This window comes from Carassius carassius, chromosome 18 (genome assembly GCF_963082965.1).
Source record: "Carassius carassius chromosome 18, fCarCar2.1, whole genome shotgun sequence".
Taxonomy (NCBI): domain Eukaryota; kingdom Metazoa; phylum Chordata; class Actinopteri; order Cypriniformes; family Cyprinidae; genus Carassius; species Carassius carassius.
In genome coordinates this window covers 17,421,385-17,433,839 of record NC_081772.1, presented here as the reverse complement: position 1 = coordinate 17,433,839, position 12,455 = coordinate 17,421,385, and the positions used below count along the sequence as shown (strand labels likewise).

The following is a 12,455-nucleotide window of genomic DNA, read 5'->3' as shown; positions in this document are numbered from 1 at the left end:
GCAGTTTGCAATGTGGTCAAGCTCGCTCCCTCCCTTTCTGTCTGACATGAAAGTGGATGAGCGGACTGAGAGAGATGCTCAGTCTGGAGTGAACCCTGAGGAACAGCAGGAGCGAGGTCATGGGGCCATCTATATTTGTGATAGAAATGGAGTTACTCTGGGATATAACTGCTTCTAAAAATCCTTTTTGGATGCACGTGGAAATAAATAATACTTTTTGCAGCACGGAATCCGTGTTCCTGATCTTTCGCTGAACAGGAGGCAAACCTTAAACTAATCATCGTAGAGAAAGAAACGAACGTTTTGGATAAATATGGATAAACAAGGGATTTATGCAACTTAACTAGACTTTTGTCAGCACTTAAAATGCACTACAAAATACACCACAACAGAACACGCAGAAGCCACCGAATGATACCGAAACTGTCTCGTGGAATGCAGACGAATATATAGAAATGTATTGAAAGTAGGCTATGCTAACTGGCAGTAGGCTACGATGGAGCGCTTTGAGAATCAGCTGTTCTTCCTAAGGATCTCTCTTCTCTGCACTATTCTATGTGAGTCAGGTGAGTTTCACTTCAGATTTTTTTACTTAAATTTTAAATACTTAAATACCTTTACTCGAAATTTTCCATAAATAGGCTGCTGCTTAAGAAAAGAGACTCATAGAACATAGTGGATTAGTCCATCGGACTATTAATGTATAAACTTGTTTTGACTGCTAAACCAGCTAGCATTTTCCAAAAACCATACTGACCACCTTAATATGGTATAGCGGCTTTGTTGTTGGTTTAAGTCTGTCAACTTGAACCAGCTATGGCCACCATGGACCAGAAACGCAAAAATATTTTGTAGAAGGGAGTCTTAAAATAACACAAGACAAAGTTTATATTTGTTTGCGTATTTTAAGCATCCCCAACGTGCATTGATTAATATGATCAATTTAATTCATTGTCAGAAAAAAGAAAAGAAAAGAAAAAAAACATCCAGACTAATCTGGGTTTCAGCTGGTCAAAATGGGAGACCATCTTATTTTAAACCAGCTAGGACCAGCAAACTATCATAAACTGTTTTAAGACGAAGGAGTTTGGCTTTCACATATCTACACTCAGAGATGTGTAGGCATTAGAATGGCACGCACGATTTCCAGTAAAATGAAATGTCCTCTCCACGTCCAAGCTGGCGCTTAAATCAAGGCAGATTTATTGGGCTTGCTCATCACTCTGCGTTTACGCTCACACTCTCCACGAGCGTGTCTTCATTTATGTGGCTGCTCGCTGTCAGCAGCCGCTGAACTACTGATGAATAAATATCACTGCGGGCATCTGACGCCTCCCGTGCGCGCTCGAGCTTACAGCTGGATGCACTTTACCACCACTTGCATCAGGATTTGCTTAAGAATATCCCGAGTTCTGGAAAGTTTTAGAGTTGAACGGAGATGCACGAAGAAGGTCGCCATCCAGTTTCAGGTTCGAGGCTTTGATCTACCAGTCTAAAAGACCGTATAGTGAAATCCGTCCACCTGCTCTGCTTCTCACAGACTGGGGAACAGATGCGCTGTTATCGCTGTTTGAGAGGCTGCAGAACTGACGCAGGCTTCACTGTTCCAAACTGGAATTGAGAACGAACCTAGAATTCTGATGATCTACCACGTTAACCATTGTTTGACTAGCCTAAGGTTATTGCTACTTGAGAAAAAATACACTAATTATTTATCATATATACATTTATAGTTATACCAGTACATTAACATTTTACATTATTATTATTTTTTAAATAAAACATTTATTATATATATATATATATATATATATATATATATATATATATATATATATATATATATATATATATATATATATATATATATATTGTTAAGTTCACTGCGCTTTGAATTTAATTACTGCTGAAGACAAATAGACAGTTTGAACAATGGTGAAAATACGAAGTCAACAGTTTACCTTATTTTATTGGGATAGATAGATCAGTAAAAAATTAATCAAACTAATTAAGCTCAAAATGGAATATTCAAATTTTTGGAGATGCTGAATTTTTTATTTGCCTAAGCTGTAAGGACTAACCATCAGAATAAAAACACAACAACAAAATAAAACAATCTTGAAATATTTCAGTTTGTGTGCTATGAATGTAGAATATAAGAAAGTTTGCTTTTTTGAATTAAATTACAAAAAATAAAGAACTTTTCCATGATGTTCAATTTTTTTTAGATGCACCTGTATATGCTGTTTTCTTCTAAAAATATTAAATTCCCACCTTTGAACTGCATGGCCTGTCCATAAAATGCTTAAAAAAGCCAGAAATGTGCCAGAGGTGAGAAAGTATTTTCCTCCCCGTCTGCAGGCTGCTGACTGTAATTGCTTGGGTTTCATATCATGTCCCAGTGTGCTAATGCCCTGTGGTGCAGACCCTAAATTTGACTTGTTAATGACATGTTGTCATTCGCCCAGAGTGTGACTCATTGTGCCAGCATGACCCAAGGGAGCTCAATTCTCCAACACAGCTAATGACTGCGCTGAGAGAGCAACTCCAGCCACGTACAGCACTCATATAGCAAACCTGCAAACATTGTCCTCAGGGTTCTGTATTAATGCCTCCTCAGCTCAGAAATAAGACCTGAGTGGGCCACCTTAATGGTGTCTAGCCTCTGCCCTGCATATGAGTCAACCAAAGGTGCAAAGATTGCAGGACATCTCCTCCTGGAAAAAGAAGAGAATCAGTCATCATTCAGTTAGCCATACTGGCCCACGTATCATTAAAAATTGTTGGCTTCTCACATATCAGGTTTTTGAAGCAATGTTCCTGAGAGCATATAGGAGCATTTTCCTCAGCATATAGGTCCAAATGAAAACTTAAAGGGGTCATATGATGCTTTTTAAAGATCATTATTTTGTGTATTTGGTGTAACAAAATATGTTGACATGCTTTAATGTTCAAAAAACACATTATTTTTTAAAATACTGTACATTATTGTAGGTCCTCTATAACCCCGCCTCTCTCAAACGAGTTTGTTTTCTACAAAGTCCCTCCTTCTGACAAGCGCAGTCTGCTCTGATTGGCCAACTGACCCAGTTCATTGTGATTGGCCGAACACCGCAAGCATTTGTCAGAAATGTAAAGCCCCTTTCCATAATCGCGATCTTCATCTTTCAAAATAAATGTAAAGACAGTTAATAATGTCCTTAGTTTTACCGTCAGTTCAAGCCCGAAGGAGGAACAGAGTCACGTGACAGACACAGTGATGAAGCTCTTATTTGTTTGCAGTACCCAGACGGTTAAGACAGCTGACTACACTGTGTGACCACACACACACACACACACACACACACGACACGGAAAAACTCCGCATTTGAACAGTCAATAGCAAATACTTAAACTAAAACAAAATGTAGAGCAGCTGATTCAGAAGCGCCAGATTGTCATAGCAATGTCAGAATTACCTTCGATCCTAGGTTCTAGGTTTACTTTTGGAAGACCAAATAAAGTGCTTTTGCTTTCTCCTAGATACACACAGCATCTCCCTGACATGGCTGCTTCAACACTAACTGCGGATACTGAAACCACACCTTCTTTCTTTGCGTTAACATTTTGGGCAGCATTATGCAAATATTCATGTGGGGGCGTGTTTAAACGAGGTGTTTTAGGGGGGCGAGGCAGAGTCTTAACTTTGATTAAGAATATCTCTTTGGTTTTGAGACTTTAGTCTTTGCAACTTCAGGGATTCTATCTATGCACAATCAGCTTGTAACATGCCAAAGAGAAAGTAAAACTTGAAATCGCATTATATGGCCCCTTAAAATAGAGAACATTGAATGTATTCATTACACAATAGTTGGTTATTGTTCTCGAACTGAGCAGCATTCCAGCTTACCAAGAAGCACTGGGACTTCACTATTTGTATCTCTTCGCCTTTCCATGTTTGCACGCTCCAGACAGACAGTAATTGTGTCCAAAATTGCCTACTGTCTAGGTATTAGATTTGGTTAGAAACTTAACAACCTTTAAGTATGTTCTATATAATATTAATATATGTAGTATTAATAAAATGTAAACGTATTATATTTATCATGTGGTCACTGTCACATGACTCACCAGTGTACTATGAATTAGGACATACTACTACTCTTTTGGCATATCCTAGTGTTTTTCCCATATGTGACTCTGGACCACAAAACCAATCTTAAGTCACTGGGGTATATTTGTAGCAATAGCCAAAAAAACATTGTATGGGTCAAAATTATATTTTTTACTTTTAAGCCAAAAATCATTAGGATATTGAGTAAAGATCATGTTCCATGAAGATATTTTGTAAATTTCCTATTGTAAATATATCAAAACGTAATTTCTGATTAGTAATATGCATTGCTAAGAATTTCATTTGGACAATTTTAAAGGCGAGCTCTCAGTATTTAGATTTTTTTGCACCCTCAGAATCCAGATTTTCAAATAGTTGTATCTTGGCCAAATATTGTCCTATCCTAACAAACCATACATCAATGGAAACCTTATTTATGCAGTGTTTGGATGATGTATAAATCTAAATTTTGATTCTTAAGACTGGTTTTGTGGTCCAGAGTCACATATTATATAGCAGTGGTACTCAGTTCCACATTTTGTATGTCTCTCTTATCACTTTAGATGTTTGTTCTATTGAGCAAGTGCCCTGCAAAGTGTACTTCAAAAGATATTCCACCATGATTCCAGTCCGAAGGGAGCATATGTGTTCCATTCAAAGGGCATTAAAGTGTGCAAGACAGACATTTAGATTGTATTTATTTACAGAGGTATATCATGTCAGACTTCACACTTCTCTAGTAAGTTTCATGTGTGATGACTCTGCAGCCCATGGGATAGCACAGATCCATGACTGAAATGTTCAAAAGAGAAGTAAACTTAAATGGATTTCCCATCCTCAGAAAGTATAGGGAGCAATAAACAGTGTAGGGACCATGTCATTTGGAACGGAGTTCATGCATGGAGCTTTCTTCTAACGAGCTGGTTTTCTGAATCAGGTGTTTTAAATAAGAGACATGCAAAATATGCAGAACAGGACTGGAATTGAGAACCACTGCTATATATAGTATGGAAGTAGGCATTTTCAGATCACGAGAAGCATGGCCTTGGAATGAGACAAAAAAAAAAGCTAGGTATAGACGTGTTTTCTTTTTTAATACATATAAAATTAACAAATCTTATTTTCATTTTATATTTAAATTAAATACTGAGGAATTTATTATAAATTATTTTTCCACACACATCTTTAATTAAAATAAATGGATAGGCATTTTGAATTATCCATGTAGCCTAATATTGTTGCTTTAAATGTGAGTAAACCATTATTAATTTACTAAACTGTTGTGTATAGGCAGTATCAGAAGGCAACACACAAATTATGTTATCGGCTGTAATTAGCCTAGCTGAGGCAGAATGGAATCACAGCACTCTTCTCACGTGATATTGCTGAAGTTTAAACAGGTAGAATAATTAGCCTGGAAAAATTTTTGAGCAAATCCATTACAGTCTACAGATGAAAAGTGATGACGCGTGTAATTATATTTGATTAAAGAAATTAAGGGGAGTTAATCCCCTGATAAAGCGCTTTAATACTACATGTTATTTAACATGCAAGTAGTGTGGTCAGCGGGCCTTAGATACGTTAATAGAGTGTCTGCCCAATTCGTTTATTTAAGCATTTAAACTCTAGCTCTGTAGATTCATACACTTGCTTAATGATTTGATATGCCACACTCAAATCTATAAGAAAACTTACCAGATATGCTGAGCGTGCGAAACCGTACAGCTTTGGCACTTCATTAATGAAGCAAGTTCACTATCAGATGTAATTTACTTGAAATCTGTGTATGACTGCCAAGTTGTGGATATGACACTAGAACAATCATTTACAGTAAAAAACGTTCTCAAGATCGTATGTGAAGAGCCTTATAGGAGTCCAAATAGACTGGATATACATTAAGTCTAGACATAAAAGAAGTCTAATAAACAGTAGGAGTGTTACATGAACAATAATCTTTCTAGTGGTATAAGATAAACATTTAGTACAAATATTGGCTGTACAGAATGTAATGTCTTCTTTTCAACTTGCAGTTTCTTGTTGTGAGAAGATTCATTCACACACTGAAGATGACCTCTTCAAAAAGCTCTTCGATGGCTACAACAAGTGGTCAAGGCCTGTACCAAACACCTCTGATGTGGTCATTGTCAAGTTCGGTTTATCTATTGCCCAGCTCATTGATGTGGTAAGTTAAATTAACTATTTTCAATTGGAAGATATTTTAAATTGTTATGTATTTCTGTGAATGCAAAGCTGAATTTCCAGCAGCCATTACTCCAGTCTTCAGTGTCATATGATCCTTGAGAAACCACTCTAATATCCACTCTTTTACTCTTTACTGTCAATTTTTCATAATTTTTGTGTGCTGAAATATTAATTTCATAAAGGCAGTAACGCCAACATCCTACTGTATATCGCCCTAAAACATTTGAATCTGGATGAATTATGATACATGGTCCTTGAATATTGATGGAATACCTGGTCGTGTGCTTAAAGCCTGTGCGGAGCAGCTGGCTGAGGTCTTCACGGACATTTTCAATCTGTCCCTGGCCCAAACAACGGTCCCCACTTGCTTCAAAACCTCCACCATCATGCCTGTACCGAAGCACTCCATTGCCTCGGTCCCTAACGACTTCTGTCCTGTTGCACTCACCCCCATCATTGCCAAGTGCTTTGAGAAACTGGTTGCATCCCACTTAAAATCCTGTCTCCCTGCTACATTAGACCCATTCCAATTTGCCTATCGCAACAATAGGTCAACAGAGGACGCCATCTCAACGGTACTTCACTCTGCCCTCACCCACCTGGACAGTCAGAACACACATGTGAGATTGCTGTACATAGATTTCAGTTCTGCATTTAATATGGTAATCCCCTCCAAACTGATCTCCAAGCTCAGCCATCTTGGAATCAGCACACCCATCTGCAACTGGATTCTAGATTTTCTGACTAACAGACCTCAGTCTGTTAAGTTAGATAACCTCTCTTCCTCCATCATCACCCTGAACACTGGAGTGCCCAAGGCTGCGTACTAAGCCCTCTCCTGTACTCCATATTCACCCATGACTGTGTTCCTGTTTATGGCTCCAACACCATAATCAAATTTGCAGATGACACCACGGTGATCGGTCTGATCAAGGATGACGATGAGTCAGCCTACAGGGATGAGGTGCAGCACTTGGCTGTGTGGTGTGCCACCAACAACCTGGAACTAAACACCCAGAAGACTAAGGAGATCATTGTGTACTTCAGGCGGACTAGGAATCATGCACACACACCCATCTACATCAACGGAGCTGTAGTGGAGCGTGTGTCGAGTTTCAAGTTCCTTAGCATCCACATCTCAGATGACCTCACCTGGTCCCTAAACACCTCCACCCTGGTCAAAAAGGCACAGCAGCGCCTTTACTTCTTACGGAGCCTTAAGAAAGTTCACCTCAGTCCCAGGATCCTTGCTGAATTCTACCGCTGTACCATTGAGAGCATACTCACAAACTGCATCTCAGTATGGTACAGCAATTGCTCTGCATCTGACCGCAAAGCACTCCAGCGGGTGGTGAAAACTGCTCAACGGATCACTGGCACCCACTTAACTTCCATCGAGAACATTTATCAGAAGCGCTGTCTGGGCAGGGCAAGAAACATCATCAAGGATGCCTCTCATCCTAACCATGGACTTTTCACCCTCCTTCCATCCGGCAGGCGTTACAGGAGCCTACGCTCTCGAACTAGTAGGCTCAGGAAGAGCTTCTTCACCGAGGCTGTGACACTTCTGAACTCCACACCACCAATCTAACCTGCACCTGCTCTTTTACTGCACTGGCCACAGTACTTTAATCTAATATAATATAATCTAATTGAAGGCTCCAAGTCCATCAGAAGATTAAAATTAAAAAGTGTTTGTGACTTCTCTGAACAAAATGCTTTCTGCTGGAGCAAACCCAGCATTCTGACACATACGCACTATCCTTCTTTGTTTTCTCCTCCACAGGACGAGAAGAATCAGATGATGACAACAAATGTCTGGCTAAAGCAGGTGTGTGCAGCAGGAAAGCTGTATGGAATGGAGAAAATTATTAAACAATGTTTAATAATATTAAATAACATTATAATAAAATATTAATAACTATTATATTATAGTGGTTTAGTTTTAATTTCCTGAACATTTGTGGCCCCTCACACAGGAGTGGAATGACTATAAACTACGCTGGAAGCCTTCAGACTATGACAATGTGACTTCTATCAGGGTTCCGTCAGAACTTATCTGGGTCCCGGATATAGTTTTGTACAACAAGTGAGTAACATACAATATGTCATGTAACTAAAACAACCCAATAACTTAAGTCCTATAACCAAACTGTGTGCATTTAATATAAAATGTATATTATACTTAATTAATACAGTTTTGTTGTTGTTGTTGTTGTTGTTGTGTATATCCAAATTGTGCTCATTTAATATGAAATGTTCAAATATAAAATATATAAAAATGGTAATAAAAATGCATATTCATTGTTACAGTCATTGTAATGGCAAATGTACAAGATTTAATTGCTTCAAAGCAAATATTAAAATCTGTGAAAATGAATCTCGCAGAATTGTAAGATGAAACAACTTTTCCTCTAGTAAAACTGCTCAAATAAATGTTGTTGTCCTCTTCAGTGCAGATGGGGAATTTGCAGTGACCCACATGACCAAAGCCCACCTCTTCCACACAGGTAAAGTCCGCTGGGTTCCACCTGCCATCTACAAGAGCTCATGCAGCATCGATGTCACCTTCTTCCCCTTTGACCAGCAGAACTGCAAGATGAAATTCGGCTCGTGGACTTACGACAAAGCCAAGATTGATCTGGAGTGCATCGAGAACACAGTTGACTTGAAGGATTACTGGGAGAGCGGCGAGTGGGCCATCATCAATGCTGTTGGCACCTACAACACCAAGAAGTATGACTGCTGCCATGAGATCTACCCAGACATCACCTACTTCTTCATCATTCGCCGTCTGCCACTCTTCTACACCATAAACCTCATCATCCCTTGCCTGCTCATCTCCTGCCTGACCGTGCTGGTCTTCTACCTCCCGTCAGATTGCGGTGAAAAGATCACGCTGTGTATCTCGGTCCTCCTCTCGCTCACTGTCTTCCTGCTGCTCATTACAGAAATCATCCCCTCCACCTCGCTTGTGATCCCACTTATTGGTGAATATCTGCTCTTTACTATGATCTTCGTCACCTTGTCCATCATTATCACCATCTTCGTGCTTAACGTCCACCATCGCTCGCCCAGCACTCATAAGATGCCCCGTTGGGTTCACTCAGTCTTCCTGGATTTGATCCCACGATGGTTGTTTATGCGTAGACCTGCACCGGGCAGCTGTCACAGGCAGAAACTCCTCCTCCTGCAGCAGCAGGGCCGAGGAATGACGTCACGAGTGCTTGGACCTGCAAACGCACCCCTCAGTACATCTACTAGCTGGTTTAGCGGGGAGAACTCTGGGGATGACGAGTTTCGCAGACGCTTCTGTTATAAGGACTTAGAACTGGGAACGCTGTCCTCTGCAATCACACTTTCTCTCCAAACACCTTCGCTGTGCCCTCTCAGCTCGACTCCACCTTCTTTACAGAAATTCGGGCCTTCCTCTGGATTGGATATGGGCGTAACTTCCAGGCAGCCTGGTGGAAGCGTTAATGTCACAAAGCAGCCTGACATGACATCAGACAACCCGGGGTTCCTTCTGTCCCCCAGTGTCCTGCAAGCTCTGGAGGGGGTTCACTACATAGCAGAACACCTGAGAGCAGAAGATGCTGACTTTAGTGTAAGTTTTCTGTGAAAAAGATTCCATGAAAAAAAAAGTATTAAGAATAATACACTACGGTTCAAAAGTTTGGGGTTGGTATGATTTTTTAATGTGTTTGACAGAAGCACACAGGCTGCATTTATTTGATCAAAATGCAGTAAGAACTGCAATATTTTAAAATATACCGTATTACAATTTAAAATATCTTTAATATTTTATGCTGATGCTGAGGGGAGAGAATATATATATATATATATATATATATATATATATATATAATTTATTTATTTATTTTTTATTTTTTATATATTGTTTACTATTTATTTATAAAATAATTGCAACTTCTATGGCTTATTAGCTACATAAGATCTATTAAACTTGGCACAGACCTACAGCCTGTTCAGAACTATTTGTAACCGTTGAGCAATAATTTGTCATGACAATGACAAACTTTCATTACAAACTAAGAGCCACAAATTAAAGAAGCTTGTCATATAAACTTTTTGTATACACTTGAATGTGTGTGTGTGTGTGTGTGTGTGTGTATATGTATGTATATTCTTAAGAGAATATCTACATGTACACCATTATTAGGCAACTATTAGTGTGCAGAATTATTATGCAACTAAATGAAAAACAAAGCTTTTCCCATCTCACTTGTTTATTTTCACCTGTTAAAGTGAGAATAACAAACAAACTCAAAATTTACAAATTAACATTTCTGAAATTTCAAAAAGAAAACCTCAATGACCAATATAGCCACCCTTCGTCAGTCAGTTTCTTGATCTGGTCAGAATCAACCACAGCCTCCCAGACACTGTTCAGAGAGGTGTACTGTTTACCTTCACTGTAAATTTCCTGCTTAAGAAGGGCCCAAAAGTTCTCAATAGGGTTTAAGTCAGGTGAAGAAGGGGGCCATGACATTAGTTTTTCATCTTTAAGGCTTTTACTGGCCAGCCACGCAGTGGAGCACTTTGATGCATGTGATGGAGCGTTGTCTTGCATAAATATCAAAGTCTTCTTGAAAGATGCAGATTTTTTCCTGTACCACTGGAAAAAGTCGCCAGCAAGGTGGAGGTGGGGTACTGGTATGGGCAGGTATTATTAAAGATGAGCTAGTTGGACCTTTTCGGGTTGAAAATGGACTCAAAATCAACTCTCAGACCTACTGCCAATTTTTAGAATACACTTTCTTCAAGCAGTGGTACAGGAAAAAGTCTGCATCTTTCAAGAAGACTTTGATATTTATGAAAGACAGTGCATATATAGACATACATATACATATTTAACCACGTATAACCAAAAATGTATAGCCATATGTAACCATATTTTGTATAACCATAAGACCATGAAAAAAGTGAAAGTGTCATGACGTGGCCAAGTATGGTATTGGAATTCATGCTCTGCATTTAACCCATCCTAAGTGCACACACACACACTGTGAACACACACCCGGCGCAGTGGGCAGCCATTTATGCTGCGGCGCCCGGGGAGCAGTTGGGGGTTCTGTGCCTTGCTCAAGGGCACCTAAGTCGTGAAATTGAGGATTGAAGAGAGGGCTGTACATTCACTTCCCCACCTACAATTCCTGCCTTTGGGTTACGAGTCCCACTCTCTAACCATTAGGCCACAACTTCCCCCAAACCATAATCATAAATGTATAAATGACCATAAATATTATTGTCAACATTAAAAGTACTATATATACTATAGATAAGAGACACAGTGACTTTCTTTAACTGACTACACAAAATCTCTGAGGTTGGTATTTCACATGTGCACACTAAAGAGATAGAGAGAGTGGGTTAGTTAGTGGGTATATGTGTGTGCGATATTTGAGTCTCTCTTGTTACCACCTTCCTGATATGTCTTAGGGATAGTTTTGTTCCAAACTTTACTTTTCTAGTTTCATGTTATGTTACTGCTATAATAATCCACTAATTTGTCTTGTCTGTTCACACAGGTAAAAGAGGACTGGAAGTATGTTGCTATGGTAATAGACAGAATTTTCCTATGGATGTTCATCATAGTTTGTTTGCTGGGCACAATCGGACTGTTTCTCCCACCCTGGCTTGCAGGCATGATCTAGAAAACACACTTCTGAGTACATTATATGAACAGTAAGGACTTCTAACTTACAGGCTTCCATGGAAAGAACCAGCATGGGGACACAATACCCCTTCTAGCCGAAACATCACAAAGTTCGTGCTGAATTTTCCCCTGCATGGGGTCAGATGCATGTTTGACATCAGGAATGTGGCATCACATACCTGACATTTTTTTAATTCAGATATTGAGAGAGCCACAAAGCTTGTCTATGAAATGTTTGCATTTGAATATATAACTGTTTAACTATATAACCCTGAATATTATTGTCAAAATTAAAAACTGTAAGAGACTCAGTGGCTTACTGTAACTGATTACACAAATAAAATCAGTGAGGCTGGCATTTCCCATGTCTTGTTACTCTTCATGTACCACCCTCCTGATATAGTTGAAGGGATGTTTCATTTAATTTGATCTCATGTCATTATAAAATGTGCATTTTAGCCTCTATAAAACATGAACAAG

General features: G+C 39.1%; 1 protein-coding gene across 1 annotated transcript; it reads left to right on the top strand.

The window, feature by feature from the left end:
* The first annotated feature begins 418 nt into the window (after window positions 1–418).
* Window positions 419–12,326, top strand: LOC132092574 (neuronal acetylcholine receptor subunit alpha-2-like). The gene is made up of 6 exons (XM_059498857.1): window positions 419–566; window positions 6,124–6,275; window positions 8,082–8,126; window positions 8,275–8,384; window positions 8,750–9,902; window positions 11,848–12,326. Exons 1-6 carry the CDS (start codon window positions 497–499, stop codon window positions 11,971–11,973), a joined length of 1,656 nt encoding a protein of 551 aa, XP_059354840.1. The 5' UTR covers window positions 419–496; the 3' UTR covers window positions 11,974–12,326.
* The last annotated feature ends 129 nt before the right edge of the window (window positions 12,327–12,455 follow it).